Source organism: Arvicola amphibius, chromosome 5 (genome assembly GCF_903992535.2).
Source record: "Arvicola amphibius chromosome 5, mArvAmp1.2, whole genome shotgun sequence".
NCBI classification, from domain to species: domain Eukaryota; kingdom Metazoa; phylum Chordata; class Mammalia; order Rodentia; family Cricetidae; genus Arvicola; species Arvicola amphibius.
In genome coordinates this window covers 65,790,563-65,813,284 of record NC_052051.1, presented here as the reverse complement: position 1 = coordinate 65,813,284, position 22,722 = coordinate 65,790,563, and the positions used below count along the sequence as shown (strand labels likewise).

Sequence of the window (22,722 nt, the reverse complement as noted above, 5' to 3'; positions counted from 1 at the left end):
TGTGAATTGCATTCTCATTATATTGGCTTTGCCCACAAGACTTGTACCCCAAGACCTCTGAGGGTAGTTTCTGCCAGCTGTCCTAGTCTTAGGGCAGCATCTGCTGGTTAATTCATGGATGGACAAAAAATGACAATTTGTGAACAATATGAACAGCTCTTTTAGTTGGAGGTGACTGTTGCCTTGGTGACTGTAATGGGTGAAAGATCATCTCTTAATGATGATCACCCCAAGTCTCCAGGAGCCAGGCAAGTCTATGAGCTGAAGAAAGCCTTTGTATAAATATATGCTTGCTGGAGCCTAAGGTGGGCTGGACAGGGACTTTGGAAACATCTCTCCAGAGATACATTTGAATATTCAACACTGGACTTACTGCTGATACTAATAATCTAGTTGCAACGGAGGTTTCAAGAACAGAAACCCATAATAGTTAGGAAGTAAAGCTTAATTTCCTTCAAGTAAGCTTTCTTGGGGCATGCGGGAGGGGGGAGCTGAACCTTGAGCAGTCACTGCTTGCTAATCTTTTTATAACATGTCCTATGTGTAACTCTGATTTTATACACCAGGAAGTACGCGTTCCATTCGAACACTGCACATCTGGTTGGAATAAAGCAACTGGAAATTGAAAAGGACTGGTGGTCTAAAACTCCAGAGCTCTCCACCATCTTCTGCAACATCCCTCTGTCTCTTCCCTGTAGTCAATAGCGCCACTTCCAGGGCCAGTGACGCCGTTGGTGGGTTCCATTGGTAGGAACTCTGGAGGGAGAGTAAAATCATGGTGTCGCTGCCAAAACGGCGAAACCTGAAAAGCGTCTGGGGACTTCCCAGGGCACTCGCGCTCCTCGGAGCTACCGGCATCTCCATAACAACTGGTTTTCGCTCTTCCTCGGCTCCTCGGCTCCGCTGCGCAGGGGAAGCCGAGGGTAGGCAAAGGACCGCTCTAGTGAAAAGATACCTGGAGCTAGCGCCTCCCAACGTTGGGGGATATGATTAACTCTGGACCTACAGTTTTCATTTCTAGAGATTTCCGGAGTTTTGCCCAGGACTTCAACCCAGCGCTTCGCCCTTCCCCCACTGGGCCCCTCCCCCACCGCATCCGCCTTAATTTTATACAAGCACACACATTGGGGGTGGGGGGATTTATTGTGCCTCCTTCTTGAAGTTCATCTTTTTCCTTTCAACTTACTTTCCGCCAACACGTGACCTCTCCACTTCCCAGCCTGCGCAGTCACTGGTGGAAGTGTGGTGGCCAGTGCGGGGCTTCCTGATAGAGCCCCCCCTCCCGGGACTCGCTTCCGGAGTCCACCTTCTTGAGCTTGGCACCAGCTCTCAACCCCTGCTAACCCCGTGATAAGGCAGCACACCGAGGAAGGAAGCACCGAGCCGACGTAAAGCCCAGAGCCTAGCGCGGACACCCCCCCACCCCGCTACACAACACGCGCCCCCCCCCCAACCCCAAGCATTTCCCCTCCGCTCGGAGGAGCCTCTAGAGCTCGCGGGGCGGACCTAGCTAGCTGCACGCAGGGGCTGTTAACACGCTTTTGAGAAGCCATAAGCCATTAGAGCAAACGCAGTCATAACTTCATTCAACTCAAGCCGCTTGAGAGCTCGGCTTACACAGGTTCCTGCGGGCAACTAGTGGCTCGCCCGGGTGCCTCTCGCCTAGTCATCAGTCCCTAAGAGGAAAAAGGAAAGTTACGGGGCTGATGCGCTCTTCCAAGCACGCAGTTGTTCCTTAGGACAAGTCACTCCCTCTCCACCACCACCCTCCCCCAATGTGATCATCACTCACGACCACGTCCGCTGGAGACCCTTAGTCATGGTGGGGGAGGGGGAAGGGCATGAACTTTTCTAAGAACTTTCCTTTTTACCAGGGGAGTCACAGTGAGTTCACGTCATCAGCTCAGAGCGGCTGTCCTTGCCCCCTCCCCTGGCCCCCTCCCCGCTGCGCTTTTCTGGTATTCTTATTAAAGCGGTAGCCCGCTGGTGCAGAAAAGCAACAAGTTCCCCAGCGGTCTTCCCGCCCTAGCCTGACAAGGCGAAGGTTTTTTTACCTGGAGACAGGGAAATCTCCTGAGCCGAGCTCATCTTTGCCAGAGCCCCAGGTATGACCTGAGCAGTGGACAAAGGAGCGGTGTGCAGACTGGATTATTTTTATGGGGGTACTCTGAAACTCCCTCACTTTCCCTGGGAACTTTTTGTGCTAGGACGCAGTGACAGGCGGCGAGAAGGATGCTTCAGGAAACACTCGCTGTATAGCAGGGCAATTGGACAGTCATTGGTAACCTCGCTCATTCATTAGAATCACGTATGAACTCAAAGGGAGACGTGTCTCTCAAAATGAGGGCGTTTGCGTAAATCTATAGGTTTTCAACATCGATGCCAGTTGCTTTGTCTTCTGTATTCGTCAAGGTGGTTGAGAGTTTAAGCTTGCGGATATTGCAAAGGGTTATTAGATTCATAAGTCACACCAAGTGGTGGGCGATCCACTGAGCAAAGCCGAACTTCTCACATGATGACTTCAAACAAGACACATTACCTTCCAGCATCTGTTGGGGAGACGAGATTTTAAGACACTGAGTCTCCAGGACAGCAAAGCCACAATGGTGAGTAGCAATAAACCTTGCATAATAATTGAAAATCTTGACATGTTGCCTAACAACAGGAATATCACGGCTCTTCCTGGCACTTCATACGCCAAAGAACAGCAGCTATTCAGGCCAGGGGAATCGGGGTTTTACCCACTGCAACTTTAATTGGAATCATTTGAGATTTAACACAGCAGTGTGGAACTGCGTGGAACAAACTTGGAACTGGAGGGGGTTGTTATACTGGCTTTTGAAAACTGATGCTTGTCTGCCAGCCGTCTTGTATTCCATCCTTTGCTTTACTGTATGGTGTATGAGCTTATTGTATGATTTATATGTGGGCATGTAATTGACATCAGCAAAGGGGTTAATTTCCATCTAAAAACAATAATGCTGTTAAAGGTCGGGGTTGGGAGTGGAGAGGGTAAGAATGGGGTAGAGACAGTTAAGGTGAAGATGGGGTGGAGTTGGGGGAGAGAGGACTAAGTCAGAAGTCCCTGTCATCGATAATGAAATGGGTAATGCTCTCATACATGAAAAGGGTCTCATCAACATGTGATCAACTATTAACAGGATGGCTTTGGCAAAGCCATCCGCACGTGACAACACGTAAGGAAGTGGAAGAAACCGACTAGAGCAATATCAAGTACCACTTAATTAGAGATTTTTTTAGCCTTTTCCTCCTGCTGCGCCGGGTGTGTGATCCGGGCTAGCAGAGTCCATTCAGCACCTTGGACAGAGCCAGCGGATTTGTCCGAGGTGGTAGTACTTCATCCAGGTATTCTTTTCCTCGCTGTCAAGCCAACCCGGTGTCGCCCTTAAAAAGCGTCTTTTCCGAGGTTCGGCTCACACTGAGATCGGGGCTGGAGAGAGAGTCAGATTTTGGAGCGGAGCGTTTGGAGAGCGAGCCCCAGTTTGGTCCCCTCATTGAGCTCGCTGAAGTTGGCTTCCTAGCGGTGTAGGCTGGAATAGACTCTTGGCAAGCTCCGGGTTGGTATACTGGGTTAACTTTGGGAAATGCAAGTGTTTATCTCCAGGATCTAGCCACCGGGGTGGTGTAAGCCGCAAAGAAGGTAAGCACCGGGGCGGGGACCCTGCATCCCCAATTTTTGAGCTATTTTGATACTCGATCTTCCGGAAAGGACACGTAGTGAAGCGGAGGAAGTGGAGGGAGAGCATGAGAAAGGGTTGTTTCTTGGTATTTGCCCAGTTTAAATTACCCTAGGTGAGGACCTGGGGGCAAATCGAGGTGGGGGAAGCTCAACCTTCCTGCGGATATAGTGAGTTTAGTTAACTTGGAACCGCAAATATCTGATTCAAATGTAAGATCTCTCTCAGTCCCCCCTTCCCCTCCCTCTTTTCCGTTCTTTTTGCTTGTGTGTGGTGTGTATGCGTGTACAGTAGATTCATTACTAATTATGAAGCTTTTACACAACATTCGATTTCCTAAAATGTGACTTTGTACCATTTAAAATCAGACGATGGAGGGAGTGTGCAGTGGGAAAGAGGAGGTGGAGGCTGGAAAGAGGGAAGGAGGCTAGCTAAATACCCACAAAATGAATCAAGGTAATTTCAGCTCCTCTAGTGAGGAGGATTCATTCTCTCAGGATCCCTGCCTCCCTCTCTCCTCCCCTCCCTCCCTCCTTCCCGCCCCCCTTCTTCCACCCCGCCCCCTCCTCCTGCCTCCATCCCTCCCTCATTTTCTCTCTTCCTCTCCTTAGCCCTCACGATCCTCGCTGGATAGTTCTTTTTGTTTTGGGCTTTTTGTTTGTTTGTTTGTTTGTTTTTAATTTTTTCCCCTTTCTATCTTCCCTCCCCGAGAGTTCCGGGTTCTGGCTTGGAAGGCTCCCGCTTTCTCAAGGGAAGGGGAGCCGCTGAGACTGTGCTCCACTCCCTGCCGGGCCGGATGCCTCATTGAGCCCAGGTCCGAGTCAGTCGGGGTAACTCAGGGAAAGGGGGGCCTCCGCTCGGGAAGTGGAAGGTCCTTTCTGGATCCAGGAGTCCGGGGAGCGGCCCGGGGAGGGGGCCTGGGAGGCTAGCGGAGGTGGAGAACACTCGTAGCTCCGTGCGGCCGCTGGACAGAGCCACCAATCAGCGGGGCGCGCAAAACGCCCAGTCGGGCGAGGTTGTGTCCACTGACGCCGGTGGAGGGCCTAGGCTCTCCGCCGAACTGCCGCCACCACCTGGGTGGGCTGGTAGTTTAGCAGGGAGTGGAGATGGAGGGAATGGGGGTAAGCTAGGCGCGGGCTGGGAGCCGCCCAGCCTTCTCCTCCAACTCCCCTGCCCCCGCCTGCGCCCCCGGGGGACCTAGAGCGCCCAGAGCGTGCTGCTGCGCTGTCCTCCAGCTTCTCTTCCGGGAGTTCAGGGACTTGCGCGCCCCTGGGGGAGGGGTGAGGGCACCTATCCACACTCCTACAACCCTCATTCCCACCGCTTCCATGGCCCTTTGTTCAGGCCAGGAGCCTTGCCCTGCCGCAGCTTTCTATCCAGGGCTTGGTGCCTCCGGACCCCTCCCCAAATAAGGCTTGGGATGTGGGTGAGGGACGTTATTGGGGGTGGGTGACGATTTATGAAACTCAAGATTATTTTAAATGAAGGAAAGAATTCCAACTCTGCGCAGGTGGAAATGATGGGTTCATAGGCGATGCGAGGATATTGTGGAAATTGGGGGGGGGGGGGGGGATAGGCAGTTGGATCAGATGACTGCCCATAGGCTGTTCGCCACACAAAGGGAGCGTAGGGCAGGGTTTACGGATCAAGCCTGCAGCGAATGGGGCACAGACAGTTCCGGGATCCAGGCGTTTTCTCAGTCAGATCTACGTGTAGGGAGCGAAGGGGAGGGGCCGGGAGGAAAGCGTGGCGGGAGGGGCCGGGCTTGGGGGCGGGGGGATTTCGGATCAGTCTGATGCAATTCCAAGCGTGCTGCAAAGGAACTCCAAGGCGCCCGCATCACCATCGCCACCCACCCTTCCCAGATGGTGCTGTTTTAAATACGGATCTGCAGGGCTGAACGCAGAACTGGGAGATTTATTGCAAAATCCTGAGAAGGGGGGCCGGGGACAGGGAACCAAGGGACAGAATTTAAAGGTGCAACGCCTGCTTTTCCCCAACCCAGCGGCAACCGGTTGGAGATTTTTTTCTTCTTTTCTTTTTTTCTTCTTTTCTTCTTTTTTTTTCTTTATGTCTGCCTATCTTTGGATCTAATTCACTAAGGAAGAGGTGTAAATATTGTGACATTTCGAGGAGGCTTAATGGATAGGGAAAAAAAATCATCTGTCATTCTAAATTGCAGAGTTTTCCTCCCGCGCCATGCCTTGCTTGCGAATACTTGGGGCTGCCTAATACAGTTGCTAGGGCTTTAGAGGAACGCTTCGTTAAGGGAATATTATGTTTTTAGTCCACTTGCCAATTTGTCTGGCAGTTGAACGGAGAAAATTGTAGGTATCATGTCTGTGGGCGGCAAAGAGGGAAAATACTTACCAGTCTAATTATTTTAACCTCGATATTTTTTAACAACTAAATACGCCTCAAAAGTGTCACGTCATCCTCTTACACCCAAGCATCCTTGACTTGTAAGGAGAGATGGTTTCGACTGTCACTTTAAGAATGGTGCCCCTGGAATTCACTATTTTTATATATTAACATAGATATCTTTAACATAAAAGCAAAGAATTTCAATTGCCCTTTTGAGAGTCAGAAGATTAAAGATGGTAGTAGTGGAGAAGGAGGAAGAGATAGGGAGAAAAAAGGGGAGAGATTTTGACCTTTAATTTTAATAGTAACCTACATTTCTATAGGTTAGATTTTTACCTTGGTAAAAACTCCCTTAGTGGGATGTATAAGTACTGCATCGGATAAAAATACGTTCATCTTGCCAGTGTCTTTTCCAATATTGATAGTAAGACCCACAACACAGCAAATTTTAGAGGACAGGAAAGAAAAAAAAAAAAAAACTGTCTGAATAGGCTTTGCAAAATGCCACTCCAGAAATGGGCTACATCACTATGCCTTCAGAGTTTGTACTTGATTGAACCAGAGCCCTTACTAATTAAGAAGATCGTCTCATCTGTATGGTCAAGGCAGCAAATGGAGGTTGTTAAAAGCAAGTGATTAATTGACTTGCTAAATATTGTCAGTTATCTATCAGTGTGAACTGGAGAGACACTTTGAAAAGGATCTACCTGTGTAAGCTGCAGCTTTCATTTGCACTTTCCCTGAGTCTTTAGATTCTTAATGAGAAAAGCTGGTGAATTTAGCAACTTTCCTTTCCCTGGCCTGTCTTCTAGAGGAAACTTTAATAAGAAACAACACCAGCAATGAGAGAGAATACAAGACAGTGGGTAACCACACAGCAGAAAAGCAGCCACAAAAGTCAGCAAGTTGATTGAGGCAGTTCAAACTAAAAAGTGATTTACAAAAGGTGGTTTTTTCTTTTCATTTATTCTGTGATCTTGAGACCATGCTCCATATCACTCAGGTAGCATTCATTTGGTCATAATGCTTACAGTCTGTCAGGTAAAGTGATGTCCTACTGAAGAGGTGGTTTTCTTACTAAGTACATTCGTCTACGCAATTTTTGCTTTTAATTAGAGCAAACGTGTCCAACCCTGCAAGTGATTCTAGCGACTATAAACTGATATCATCTGATATAAAAACTCTGCTGAAAACTAAATTTCTACAGAACAGCACTGACTTGCCAGAAAAATATCTATTTTTGTAGCTTTTTTCACTCTATGGATAATTTAATGAGTTGCCTATTTTAATTTTACAACTGCTACCTCAGAAGTATCTCAAATTATCTTTCTTTTGCTGTTTTTTTTCCTCTGCTGATCTGTTAGTGGTGTGTCTCTCTGTGTGTGTATGTGTATTTCTAGTGGGAGTTTAACAAGCAGCTAGTCTCTTAAAATTACATACCATAATCCCCATAAAGAACACTGTGTAGTAGTTAATAATAAAATAAACATTAGCATTCAGTGAACGTTTACCACGACTGAGTGCTGTGGAAGTGGAGGGGTTGCCTTAAGTGGAGAAGATTAAATTTTTAAACAATAAGATGTTCTCTCCCCTTCTGGCTTCAGAGTGAGTATAATTTCAAGACTATAAAGTCTTACATCTTTTATTTGGAAATGTAAAGCTGTTGCTTTCACAAGTGTCTCTTGAGAAAAAAAACATATGATCTATAAACAGTAACCACCACCACCCCAATTTGACACCACAGGTCAAAATATTGAGTTATTATTCTGCCTCCATTCCTACTTGGTGAGTTTTTTTTTTTGTTTGTTTGTTTGTCGGTTTCTAATTTAGGCAGATCTTTATCTTTTTCCCTCCCTCCCCTTTTCTTTTCATTGAAACACTGTTAAAGAGTCCTGTAAGTTCTTTTTACTATCGCGCAATACTACAAATGTGTATTTCCTAGTAAGAGCATTTCAGGAGGGATTTAGACAACTCACTACAGTTTTTTTCGTTTAATTTCCATTTGGCCTATGTGGGGTGGGATTCATTATGGCCTTTTACAGAGGCAACTGGAGTGCCAAGCTGCAGAGACATACCAAACTGGACATGGACAGGCTGTGGACTCAGAATCTGTCTCTTCAGAAGTCAAGGATTATAACTGTCCGGTGTCCATCATACCACCTCAGACATAACTACGGCCTCTGAGGAAATTTTAGATATCATTTCTCCCTACTTTGATTTATTTAATTTTAAAAATAAGGATCTACAGATATTATCCAAATGAGGTCAAGCTAATGGAAAATTTTAACCAGCCCCATGACCTTGCCTTTCTAAATTCTTCTTCCCCTCTCTCTAAGTTGGAGGCTCAAAGGAGGTAGGAATCTTCCTGTGGCTGACACACTAGCTAAGTCACAGTCACTAATTCTCCCAAAAAAACAAACACAGAAGATAGGCCAAAGCCAAGAAGTACATTACTTTTACTCATGAGTCATAGAATCTAATGGCCAGATATTTGTCAGAGGTCACTTAGCCCAGCCCATATCCGATGTATGAGTTCATGCTGGCTTGCTTTCTTTCAACCCTCTGGAATTTCATCCTGGTCTTAGATTCCTGGATACTTGTTTACCTTGGTAGATAATGTTTGCATATCTTAAGTGGATCATGATGACATTTGTTCCCAAAGTCTGCCTTCTGCAGAAAATTACCAGCCACAATTTTATTCTATACATAAATATAAGTTAACTATGAGTCTCAAACTGTGGCAGAATTGGAAGAATCAGCCTTGAGCAAGACTGAATGATCCTTATCTTGCTAAAACCTGTGGACTGGTGACAAAATTTGGTTCCTTGGTGAGTACAGACATTTGGATTTGTACTTTCTTCAAGAAAACAAAGTGAGTCAGATTCAAAGCCATAGTTCAAGCTTTATCCTCAGCTCATTATTAATATCTAAAAGGTCAATCAACTTAGTTTCTGTTTCCTTATCCATAGAACAGAAAATATGTTTCCAGGAGAAATTCTAAAGCACATTTCAGGACTATGTTTGACTGATGCACAAGATACAACCTGGGTAGGATATATGTACACACAGGCGGCTGAAATAGATGGATTACAAGTTCAAGGCTTGTCTGGCCCACAGAGTGAATTCAAAGTCAGTTCAGGAACTTAGTGGAACCCTGTCTCCAAACGGAAAGTAGAAAGACAGCTGGGATAGTTCAAAGGTAGCACATTTGCCTCGTATGCATTAGATTCTGGAAGTCATTCCGCAGTATTATAGGAGATATGCACTGTAATAATTTCCCATTTCTTCACGAGAAGTAGAGTTTAAGTTACCCTAACCTTCAATGACTTATAATTTTAGGGACTATCATTTTTTTACTTTCTAAAAACAGGCTTTAGAAACTTAAATGCAATTTGCTTGAGACCCACCTAGGAGGAATCTGAGAGCTGAATTTACTGTTTTTCTCAAAAATGATGATGATGATGATAGAATAATGACCTTACATTTCTCCAGTCTTATTTTTAGGGTAACAATGTGGTATAATTCCCCACTATCAAATTTTATGATGTTTTCTTTGTGAAATTTTTGTTCTATTTTTGTGTCATTTCTTTTTTAAATTAAAGATATTGCATGCTGAAAGTGTCTTGTTCTTACAAATAATGCATTATATGTACGTGATCATTGATAATTAGATAGACCAACCAAGAGAAACATGAAAGAGAACTGGTAACTCAAGGCCTGCAGAAGGTGTGTGGGCATTTGGACATCCAGGAAATGCTATAGATCTGTCCTTAGCTAACTCAGCCTGGTGGAGATAATTAAGAAAAAATGTGGGTGTAGAAAGACTGCAAGCCCTTCCCTGGGATTGGCTGGACTGCTGCAGTAGTTCAAAAACAATTGGCACAGCCACCCACACTGGGCATGATTGCCCTTTGATGAGGCAGCTATTGACTTTTATAAAGATGCCATATTTAAAATAACTTCTGATGCACTAGGGATGACAGACATCACTCTTGAAATCTATTTTAGATACATGGCAAAATATATTTCTAAGTATTAACTTTAAAAAAATAGACCTTAAGGAAAGTTTCTATAAGCTAGCCTTTTAGCATTTTGTAATTCCCAAATTAGCAATTCAACCTGAAGCTGATAGAAACATGTAAAATCTATCTCTGGGTTTTTATTATTCATGCCATATATATATATATATGAGATATGTTATACAAATAAGGGTATTTCTCTGGATTACTGTGGGAAATAGAAATGACTTTTCCAATGTTTTTAACCTTTGAGTGAAAGCATACTCCTTGAAAACTAGAAAGTAGGGGCCAAGAGCAAAAGAAAATGTGAAGATTTTGGTACCAGAATATGTGGTAAGTGCTGTGAAATCCCTCATAATCTGTATCAATACCAGGATAAGTTAGAACTAATATCTCTCCAGGATCATGGAAACATATCAAATACCCACAACCTTTAAATATTAAAACCTTTGTAAGATGAAATATGCAAATTAAGTGTTTGCATAAATGTCCCCCAAATATGAAGCCATAGAGTGTGGCATGGCTGGATAGATGAATGGGGAAGGGAGATGAAATATATAGCAAACTGAGTAGAGACATAATCTGGGGACTCTCTGTGGGTATTCCTCCAGGCCATTTTCCCCTAGGGTCTGATCTCTGCCTTCCATGCTCATAATTGTTCTAATTACTTTAGTAGGAAACAGTGATTTCCTTGACTTTCACCTTCATCCACCTCTGAGAACTTCTTCCCCTCCAACTACTTCCATAATCAATATTCAAGAATTAAGCTGTTTTTTACAACATGTTGAACATGAGATTTGTAGTCTTTGTGTGTGTGTGTATGTGTGTGTGTGTGTGTGTGTGTGTGTGGCATAAACTCTTGACAGCCTAATAAACCCTTTGTAGACTCATCTCAGAATACTACTTTGAAATGAATATAATAAAAAGTCTATGGTTACAGAGGAAATTAATTCCATTATGTACAGCAATAATAATACAAAAATGCAATATTTTGTGTGACATAGAAATATATCTACTCTTCTATACTGAATAAGATCTAGCAGCAAAATTATTATAATTTTGATACTTAGGCACTCATATATTCTGAAATAACTAACAATTGGGATGTCTAACTTCTACTTGTAATAAAGTCTACAAATACTACTGGATAACATCCCTTACACGTTTGACAATTGAACATGTGGGAGGCACTTATTAACACAGCATTGATTCAGAAATGTGAATTTAGCCAATGTCAACATTAGCCATTTGGTTTTCCTTTCTGCCAAGTAAATTGTCATTAGAAGAAAATATACTAAATTTAGTTTTGCTATTAAACAAGCTACACAGTGGGTAGAAGACCAAGTGATGAGATAGATAGTCACGGTGTGGTAGGTGCTCTTCCTTTGAGCTCCCTGTTACCCTAACATGTATTCTTAGTATTGGCCTCACAACTCCACAGCTCTAGAAATTGATCCTTCCTGTGAAAAGGGTAGGAAGTTCAGGAGGTGGGTCATAGCTCAGTGGTAGAGTGCTTGCTTAGCATACATGAAGTCCTGGGTTTGATCACTAACACAGTCACCCCTTCAAAACAGATCTTGAAAGTTTAAGATCTGGCCATTAACTTAGGGGATTGCTGTCCCCCAAAACCTAGTACAACCTCCACAAACTCAACCAGTCTGAAATCTCTCCCGTCTTTGTCATTGCTACGGTTACACAAATTATGAGGTGAGGGGACATCTGTTTTGCATTTAGCCTGTACTAAGCTCTTTGCTTTGTACTGGACATATATTATTTAACCCTCAAAGTAACTCTTGGGGACAGATTATATTCTAATTATATAAACAAGGAAACTAGAGCTCAGGGAGTTTAAGTAATTTGCCCAAACAAACACAGTAAATCTTAAGTGGAGAAGCTGAACTTCCGACCTAAAGTTTTCTGACTTATGCATTGATTTAAAATCCTGCCTTCTAAGCCTGGTCTTTTGGTACAGGCCTATAATCCAACTTTTTCTGGAGGTCGAAGTTGGAAGGAGACAAGTTCAAGGCCTGCTTGGGTAACATGTGGAGATTCTATCTTAAGATATAAAATAAATACATAAATAAAGCTGAGGCCATGACTCACAGGTAGAATATTTGCCTAACATGTGTGAGACCCTAGGTTCAATTCCCAATACAAAGCTTGGGAGAAGAAAAGGAAGGCAGGGGAAGGAATGAGGAGGGAGAGAGAGTGGGAGGGAGGGAAAGGAGTGAAAGTAGGAGGGAGAGAGGGAGATACTTGACTCCATGAAAGCCTTCCTTTCAATTTCAGATGCTTTAGACATGTGTTTCTTTTTGTTTTTCTTCTTTTTTCTTTCTTTTCTTTTCTCGTTTTTTTTTTGTTTGTTTTTTTGTTTGTTTTAAGACAGAGTTTCATTGTGTAATAGCCTTGGCTGACCCAAAACTAGCTCTGTAGACCAGGCTGGCCTCAAGCTCACAGAGATCTGCCTGTCTCTGCCTCCCCAGTGCTGGGATTAAAGGGGTGTGCCACCACCCCGGGCCATCAGGGTATCTTCTTAAGCATTCTGCACTACACCTATTTACAATAGGCAATATTCTCAATATTTATTGGTGGCAATAAATACTACTTTAGGATGATTTCTAATATTTTCTAGCTGATGGAAGACATTCAAGTGACTGTTACTTTTCATTTCAGAGCAATCTGGCAACGCTGGGCTCTAACCTGTGGCTTTCTAATGCCAAAGCTCACTTTTAATTATTAACCTAACCTGCATATCTTTTTGCAATTTTTCGCTATTAAAATTGGTCTCATGTTTCAGACTCTATCAATACAGAATTTTCCAAAACTTAGAATCTAGCCCAGCTAGAGGTCGGAGGCTCTTACCTGCACGTTCTTGCACTCACTTCTGCTGATTTCCCAATGGAGGCTGTCTCACTCCTTTCTTGTTTAGAACAGTTCCAAATGAGTTGACTTCTAAGAGTTATTGAGTAAGAAACGTTATAAATTGTTTATATTGGGATTTAGTGTGTTTAGAAGCCATTTCATAAGTTTGCCTTTTCTAACTGTTACTGGCTGTGGTGTTGCAGATGCTCGGATGAGGAACACCCTCTCCAAAGACACACAGTCGATGACAAACCTCCAAAACTTACATGTTGTTTACAGATATAGAGAAGAAGAAAATGAACAAGCACAGCCTGAAACGTAATTGCAGGCTTATAGTTCCTGCTGGGGACTAAGATGTTTATTGGCTTTCCTTGTGCAATGCAGTGTTCTTCCTCTAAGGGCTCCACTCCAAGCTTGAAGTCTCTCTGGAGATACATCTCATCTGGGAGAGTGCCAGGAATGGTATCTGGGTCCTTTGTGTCTTGTACCAACTCAGAAGTAAAAACACCAGCTCTAGAAGGGTAGCTGCACAGAAAGGGGAGTCATGCATCTTCTTGGATGTCTTCTTGATAAATTGCATCCATCTTTCACCTAGAAAGCAGCTTACAAAAACAGCATGGTTTAAAATGATTGATTGAAGGCATGTTGATAAGTCTTAGCACAAGTTAGTGGTCTTTTCAGAGATGCTAAAGTCACATGAGGAATTAAAGATGCTGAAGTCTATGGAAAGAACTTTTCCAATTCTACCCCAATTTGGGCAAGGAAGAACTCTGGATTCTTTATACATTTGCTGCGGACTGTAAAATCATGATGATGGATGAAGCAGACAGGAAAGTGTGATTCTAGGTATCAGACTGGTTAGTGTAATTTTTATGTGATTAGATTTATTCTATTAACTTCATTTTAATTAGGTTTTATGTGTTAACAAAATGAAGGGAAGAAAACAATGGTTTTCAGGGAATAAAAGCTTCAAAAGTAGTGTAGTATTATATAGCCCTTATTTTTCTAAGAGATTATACAAAAGTAGTAACACAAACTTGAAAACAGTATTCCAATTTAATTGTTAAAAGTCCACAACTTTAGATACTAAGTAGAGTACTGAACATCATTTACTCCTAAACAATATTGTGTGTGACTGGGTTGGGCTCGGAGTACTGAGTATCCTGTCCAGGATCTGTCCTTTTAAAAAAAAAATGCAGCATGTTTATGCAAAGGATAAAGATTCAGCATTGATACAAAGGCTTGTTCTTTCCTAAAACAACCACGTCTGTCTCAAACTCCCAAGGGATGATTTGTCAATCTGATTGACTCTTCTCCTTTGGTTTTCCCCCTTACAGCTGTGTTCAGATAACTCAAGATTCCCATGTTTCCTGAGTCCTGGTTAATTTCACACACATGTTGAATGCAGGGCTACACATTTTCAGAAGAATATGGAGATCTTGGAGGAGGTCCAGGGTAGAGTAAGGGAAGTGATGAATGGGATGGAAGCTGGAGTTTACGAGGAAGGTTGTGAGATTTGATCTGCTAAGAGAAAAGTGTGAGCGGTGACTTAGCCTCACCAGGAAGTTAATAAGCAGCTGTTCTTCATCTGCAGTAAGGTTGGAGGAAGTGAAATAAGATACTAATTGTAACAACAATGAGAATATGCTACAAGAAGGAGCTTCCAAGTGCTAGCAACGCTAGATTCCAGAAGTCCTGAGAAGGAGACTTAATCTACTTCCCTGCTCTATAATGCTAGGCCTATTAAGTAGAGAGGAAGACAAGATCACCTCAAAACAGCCATTCCAGGAACTGGGGGGACAGCACAGTTGGAAAAGTATTTGCTCCAAATTAAGAAGACTTGAGTTTGACCTTCAGAGCCCACTTAAAATGCCAGGTGTGGTGACTTGTAGAGGTTCAGACAGGCAGATCCCTGGAGTTTGCTAGCCAGGTGCCATAGCCTACCCAGCAACTCCAGGCCAGTGAGAGACCCTTTCCCCAGAAAAGTAAGGTGTGTGGTACTTTAGGAAGGAAAGGTGCCCAAGGAACAACATCCAAGGTTGACCTCTGACTTCCTCCACAATAAGACCCTTACGCCTTTAAATCCACATAAATACACAAACACTCGTGCACACACCATTTCCAGTCTTATCTTAAAAACCAAACAAACAAACTACCTAGGGGCTAGAGTGACTAGGGGCTAGAGTGACTAGTGTGCTCTGCAGATAGGAGCACAGACTGCTCTTGCAGAGGACCCAGGTTTTGTTCCTAAAGCCCACAACAGGTGGTTGACAACTGCCTAAAATTCCAGTCCCAGGCACCTGCAAACATTTGGTACCCATACACACACATGAGAAGAACCAAGAATCTTTTTAGGAAAAAAGTTACCTATTCATTTGCCAAAAAATTATTTACCTCCAGTAAATATCACTTGCCCCATTTCTTCTCAACCACTCTTTCCATTCTTCTTTGCTTGTTTTATGAAAACACAGCTCACCATGAATGCCAGTTAACTCTAGTGTGCCTTCCCTATTGATGAAGTGGTGACTTCTGAATGCTTCCAGATGATATTATGTGCTAGACAGATCCAAAATTTAGCCTTGCTACATGAATGTGCTGTGGAGTCCCACCACCACCACCATCACCACCACCACCACCACCACCACCACCACCACCACCACCACCACCACCACGTGCCTAGGTAGAACCAAGAGAGAACTGTGCAACCTGCCCAGGTCTTTCAATACAAAGTTCACTTAACAAAGACACACATATCAAAATAACAGGAAAAATAGCCCAAGTTCTTGGTGCATATTCTTACTATGACTTTGGGAAGCACCATGATTATTTTGTTTTCATACTTTTCCTTTATCCACAAAAAATGTGACATTTAATAGCAGGTTCTTCTCCCAGCACAAACAACATACACCCTGGTTAGTAACTCCAGCTCTCATTTCCCAAATCAACAGTTTTGTAAATCAATGTCTCTTTCATTGTTAATGTTTTTGTGTTCTCAGGGAAGATCTGTTAACTTAGAGGAAGGCTCATAAGTAGACAATTCTCGAATGTTTGGGGGACCAGCCTCAACAACTTCATAATGGTTTTTATGGTGTTTTTCTTGAACTAGACAAATATTTCCAGATGAAACATTTTTTCACCCTCTTTTTCAACACTCAATGCCTAGGCCTTTGTAATCTTTCCTGCTCCATTCCCTTGTTTTTATCTTTTAATACCGGGGCTGCCAGGATACATAATTCCTATAACAGGTGTTGACTAATTTGACCACATCTAAGTATGATATAGAGTTATCTTTGTGCTTTGTTAGACACTTACAGAGAAGGCCTACCCAATGAATAAGGAAACTATTTTCTCTTAAGGTATTTACCTCAGAACAGGCCTTATTCAATGATTGGAAAGACTGTGACTGACACAGTTCAAGGCCAAACTAGATCTTGGAAATCATGCAGCATGGATTTGAAAAGATCTTTGTCACCCTACTCATCAGAGAAGTTTTCTGTTTACTTACTATTTCCCTATGTTGATTACTTTCTCTAATTTTCAGCAGTGTTTGGGGTCATTTCATTTGATACCAGACATTTTTTTCAAAGAAGAATAAAGATGGGAGTAACCAAGAAACTTCAGTGAACGCAATTAAATATAAAATGCTTATGGCGATAAGCAGAACTGACCTCAGCCAATTAAAATTATTAATAGAAAAATATGTTAGCATCAAAACTGATCCTATTGCCTCTGTTACCACTTGGGTAATGAGGATTAGTTTGTATTTCCTGACAAGAATAGATGGGAAGCCACATTTCTGCCTCACTTGAAACATCGAGTATTAGGCAAGAAACCAAAGGAATTTTAAGACTTGGACTCACTCAAAATTAACTTTTAAGCCCCAAAGCAATGGTATTTCTTTTCTTCCTAGGTTTTTTTGGTTTTGTTTTGTTCCTTTTAATAGTAGTTGGCATCACAAACTTAGAAGGAACTTTTGCTCCCAATAACAATCTTTTATGTTAGAAGCCAATCTTAAAAAAAAAAAAAAGAAAGCACGTGCTTAATTTTATTAAACGTTGCCTTTGAGCAAAATACGAAAGTAATGTTAATGCTTTAGCATGTACCTACACTGCAGGGCACTCAGGAGCCCAAGTCCAAAGCCAGCTTGAGCAGAGTAACGAGAACTGCCTAAAATAAAGGGAATGCTTTCTGTTCAAAGTTTGACCTCAAGCCCCCAAAACTAGTTAAACATATTACCAGAATGAATTCTTTAAAAAAGAATTTATAACTTTCTGCAAAGTGCTGGCACCTGATTCACCTTGGCTTTGTTGTTCTTCAGAGTAAGGGGAGCTTTTTATGGCAAATAGATAAATATCTTCAGTCTGGCCTCTTACTGCTCAGTTATTGCCATAATCACAAATCAGGAAATTTGAAAATACTCAAAAGTGAGAAGAAGTCTATTTCATCAGGCTTATCTGAATTGGCACTTGATCTTCTGCCCAAAATACTCCTGCATTTCTGACTCGTATGTCTTTTTCTCAGTAAAAATGCACCACCCACTGGAAAGGGAAGACACTAACATTTATTTCTATAATGTCAAGGGAGAGGGAGATGGCAAAATCAGCCTTGCTGTGGGTCTCAGAGTGAGAGCATGGTCCCCTCAGCAGAAGCGCTAGCAGGGCAGTGTGAGTTCTGCAGAAGGAAGATCAGACAGACAGAGCGCCTATCTGAGCAGCAATGACAATGCTAGCAAGGACATTTGCTAGCAAGGTGTTTTTCAGAAAAGAAATAAATCACAACAGGTTTCCAAATGTGGGATCAGAACTCATTCTTGATTAGTATACATTTGGAAAGTAGGCATCAGTTTGAAGCTAACTGAAAGCTATTTTCCTTTTAAAGTTGTAGTTAGGGCTACTCCAGTCCTTTGAAAAGATATACACGTAGTTTTGAAAGATTATAATATAGCAACTTAAGTTATAGTAATGGAAGAAATCACGGTTCCTCAGCCTATACCGGAGGAAGAAATACAGAGAGTCTTGTAGGGGGCCCAAACCCAGATTCATATCCTCTATTGCTCTCTTTTTCTCCTGCACATTTCATATACAGTAGATAATTCATAATAAATTCCACCATCTGTGCTGTAGGATCCTTTCTATTGGTCACGTGCTCCGTCAGATTGACAGAGGTGCAATGTCAACTGTGAGTGGCACTCTAAGAATCTGCATACATTTGCATAACTTGATTATTCACACCAACAGTTTGCAAAAGGACTCTGAAGGACCTTGAATTCTGACCACTTCCCTTGACTGAAGGGCAGAGAGTCGAAGCAGGGGGCATTTCTAGCTGGAGTTGTTGAGCCCTTTAAGGTATATCTCTGACATACGTGCTTGAGTAAGTGACTACGCACTCGGCTAAACTATTGTGGGATCTTGAGTCTCTGGTTCTTCACTTAGAAAACAGAAACAGTGTCTGTCAGCAGTTTTTGGAAGCTCTCAAATAGCAAATGTTAATAAATTCACTTTATTAACTATCAGTCCTTGGGTAAATGAAGCTCAGTTTACAATAATATCTTATATTCTGTTCTTTAACTCATTCTTGATAACCATGAGATATCTGGGGGAAGGAGCTCTTCTCCTCTGGCAAATTTAATGTTCAAGCATTTAAAGACATCCATAAGACAGCACTGCCTTAGCAATGATTAAGTCATTAAGATTCAACAAAAATGCACATTCACACACAAGGGCCCACAGAAGTTGGGGTGCCAAAGTTTCTTGCCTTTTCAATGAGTCACATATGAGTCTTCCTTGTTATGACTTGAGACCGTCTGCAAGGAATAGCTTATTGAAATGCAAATTCTCGGGCCCTGCCTTTGCCATGCTAAAGGCTAACCTCAGAAAAAGGACCCCACCCCCACCCCGCCACACACACCTTAATGCATGCAGGTGATTATGTTAACAAGAGGTGGCTACTCCACACTCAGTAATGCCCTCTTGGTCTTTTTCTTCTTCTTTTCTTTTAAAAACTAAGGTCTGCCCCAGTGTTTACTAATTGGTTGGATTAAAGGAGGAACGTTTAACAAAGCAGGATTCCAGGTAGATGCTGAGCAGAGTTTATCAAACATCTAAATAGAAATAATCCTCCAGCCCCACGTCATGTAATTGCTCTCTCAACTACAGGCAAAAGAAAAGCGTTAAAGACCACTACTCCAGAGGAGGAGGGGCTTAGTGGGCAATTTACTCCACCCCACTCACCCCTCATCCTAAACTCTCCTTAGAGATTTTTTTTTTTTTTTTGATGTGTTGTTGCCCAGATAATGAAAGGTTTGGCTTGTGTCTGTGTGTGAATTCGCTAGAACTGGAAGTGAAAACATCTACAAAGCATGCAATGCCCTGGAACGGAATTCTTCTAATAAAAGATGTATCATTTTAAATGCGCGGAATTCTGATTCTGGTAATTCGTGCACTAGAGTGTCTATTTCGAGGCAGAGGAGGTATCATATGACGGCTCACGTCAAGGCAGCGTGGAGCCCTCTCGTGGACTCCCACCCACTTTCCCATTCACCGAGCAGAGAACTGCTCACACGGCCGCTCCCCCCACCCACCCCCGGAGCTAGCATGAAATCTCCCAGCCTCTGCCTAGATCAAATGGAGCTTCTCGCTGAAGGCGTGCGAGTATTACCTCCGCCATGCAATTTCCACTATCAATAATTTAACTTCTTTGCTGCAGAACAGGAGTACATACCGGCCACCAAAGACTCGTCCCCCTCCCCCTTTTAACAGAAGAGAAGGGGGAAAATATAGTAAGAGTCTAGGACCTTGGGGACCGGTCTTCCCCAGAGCAGCTGTCTTGATGTTTACTTTGACAAGTAGTGACTGAAAAAGGTGGGTTTATTTTCTTTCTCTTTCCTTTTCTCCCCCCCCCCCCCCCCCCGTTTGTTCTGCTGGGAAGCATATGGCTTTAGTGAGGTCTGTCATTGCCTAGGCTTCCCGGCTAGAAGCAGTAACTTGGTGTAATGTTATCCGGGGTTATTCATTAATAAAAAATACTGTTATTATCTTGATTGAATTCTATTAGGCAAACTCCGGAGAGGTCAGGGCGCGAACTCTGGTTAAGCTGATGTGTTTAAGGTAGAGGAGTAAACCATAACCTCGCAAACTCTGCAATTTCATTGTGTGCTCGTTTTTCCTAGCTCTGTGGTGAGGAAAGGTGCGGGAAGGTGTGTCTGGGGCGGGGGAAATGCACGCCCTCTCCCACAGAACTTGGGTGCAGGAATGGGAAAGATGGGGAGAGTTGTAAACCCGAGGAAAAAGATTTAGGCGCCTGGGATTCACACGCGCTTTCTCCTGCTCTGGGGCACATTGCCAGGAGCAGGGTTCCTGGAAACTGGGATTAGACCACCCCTCCTAGCTCAGGGCACCCTGAGAAGGCCGCAGAGAGCAGACGCAGGGCTTTGGGGTTAAGCGGCGGGCTCCGGAGAATTGGCGAGAAGCCGGTGCAGGGCGGTCAGGAGTTCCCCGAGGACCCTCGGGGGCTAAACCCCCACGAGGAAAAGGCGCAGCGTCCCCTTTAAGCGGCCGCCCCGAATGGGTATCGGTGGCGCGGCGGAGCAGGGAGGGGATAGGGGCGGCGCTGTCTGACCAATCGAAGCTCAACCGAAGAGCTAAATGTCTGACCCCAGTGCCTGGCGCTGGCTGAGCTCCGGGTGCCCGCCGCTGCCGCCGCGCCAGGGCGCACCCGCTGGCTGGCAGTCGCACCGTCCCCGCCGCACCGGGGACTCCCGGGCCTGGAGAAGGAGGCCGCCTGGGGCGACGCGCCACCTCCGCCTGGGGAATCTTTGATGAGACCGGCTTCCTCCCTCTGCCACCGCTGCTGTGGAGCGGACAGGAAAGCGCACCGGGCCCGGGGCAGGGCGCAGGGGCCAAGAGAGTGACAACGATGTGACTCCGCTGCCGGGGATCCGAGAGCTTTGTGTGGACCCCGAGGTAGGCGACTGCGGGGCGTGGGGCTAAGCGCGGGAGCCGGCGGCGCGTGCGCCCGGGAAAGTTGGCTGGGGGAATGAGAAGTTGTAGGACTGCAGAACTCCGGCTTCACCTTCGTCCTGTGACAGCAGAGGGGCGGGGTTGCTCCTGAGGAGCGTTCTCCTTGGAGCCCACAGCCCGGAGGGACAGCGGGACCCCGGGAATCCCAACAGTGCGAGAGAAAGAGCCAAGGGGATAGGACGTCTTGCGCCATGGGAGCTAAGCCTGCGTTCAGGGGATCCCAGAAGTCGTCCCGAAGACGAGGAAGGGTGGTGAGAGATGTAGGACGCCAGCTGTCGGGGGCTCAGACGGAGGGCACCGGGTCAGGGCTGGGATGGGATCCTTTACCATCAGCGAGGCACTCTCCAAGCGGAGTTGGACCTCGGTGGTGTGGGGTCCGGGAGTGGATCTTTGCGCCCTCTGCCCCCGTCTCCTTCCCTGGGCATCACAGAGGCTGTACACTGTCACCTGCTGTCCAGGGAGCAATACCATAGCTTACTTACTGGTCCAAGGCCAACGTAACTGGAAAGCCTTGGAACCATTCTTGCCGTTAGGGCCTGAAATGATCAGCGGAATTCCCTGACAGCCTGCATCCGACTCTCTGCCCATCTTGCGCGCCTTCCTTAGGGCATCCTCCCGAGGAAGTGAAAGTTTTGACTTTCGTTGGGGAGTAGATTTGTGTCTTTGGAGGATGAAACGCCTGGGGATGCTGAAACAGGAAGAGGAATGGATGAGTGGGCTAAGCCTAGAAGAAATAACTGAGGATGGGGGCTTGGAGCTTTGTGCTTGATGATGAGGAACAAGGGGGAATTGTAGCCCCGGGCTCTACGGGGGCGATTGGGGGTGGGTGAGCCTCAGGCTGCCGGGGGTGAGCTGGTGTTTTAGTGAAAACAGTTGGTGAGTTGGGGGGTGGAGCCTGGACTGGGAAACAGGGTATGGGGACGGGTTGGGGAGCGGGGGAGAGCAAGAGGTAAAGAGGGAGGATCCAGAAGAGGGAGGAGAGGAGGGCCAGGAGAGCTGCGCTAGGAAGGTAGAGGGTGCCCTCTGCCGGCCACATTTCCAAGAGCAGCTGCTGGGGGCGGTCGGATGGGGGTGGGGAGGTTCTTGGGGGCAGTTTTGCAGCTCTTTAGTGGGGGTGTGAGGAAAAACTTGTTGAATTGTGTTTCGAACCAGCTTCCTGAGATGTGAGGCTCAGGTTGGGAATTTTGACTTGTTGCGCTGCTTTCCTTGAGTCGTTGGGGTATTTTGATGATCCACCCTTGACGATGAGCTGGGACTTTCTGGATCTTACTTCAGGGTCCTCTCTGTATCGCGCAATATACTTCTACGTGTCAACAAAAACCAATGAACTCTTTTTTTTTTTTTACAAGAATGCAGGGTGTTCTTGGCTAGAAGCATATTTCTCCCTGTTTATTAAGCCTTCAAGAAGTTATATTTCAAAAGAAAGCAGTGTATAATTAGGAACAATCATTGCTATTGTGTAAAAAAGGTTAAATGAGTTCCCTTCCCAACAATTGGATCAACTTACTGAAAATATATCCCTCTTTTAATTCTTCTCCAAAATCGATTTTTTTATACATTAGTTATAAGGTCAAAAGCCATTTTGATCTTACGATTGATTTTTGTTTTTTGCATTATTTATTTATTTATTTACGGGTTTGATTTCAATAAGCATCCGGACCCCTCTAAGTTTGCCACAGGCGACAGATTTTCAGGTCGGAGGTATCTGAGGTTAGAACAGGAGCGCTTCAAGCTGTTACACATAATTGATTTAATCCGTTG

The 22,722-nt window shown here is 44.4% G+C and overlaps 1 protein-coding gene across 1 annotated transcript in view; it reads left to right on the top strand.

Annotated features, from left to right (window-relative positions):
* Positions 1-20,586: 20,586 nt before the first annotated feature.
* Positions 20,587-22,722, top strand: part of Bdnf (brain derived neurotrophic factor) — a 31,609-nt gene continuing 29,473 nt past the window's right edge. Inside the window, 1 exon segment of the mRNA XM_038331579.1 lies at positions 20,587-20,904. Coding sequence (XP_038187507.1) covers positions 20,587-20,904 — 318 coding nt within the window.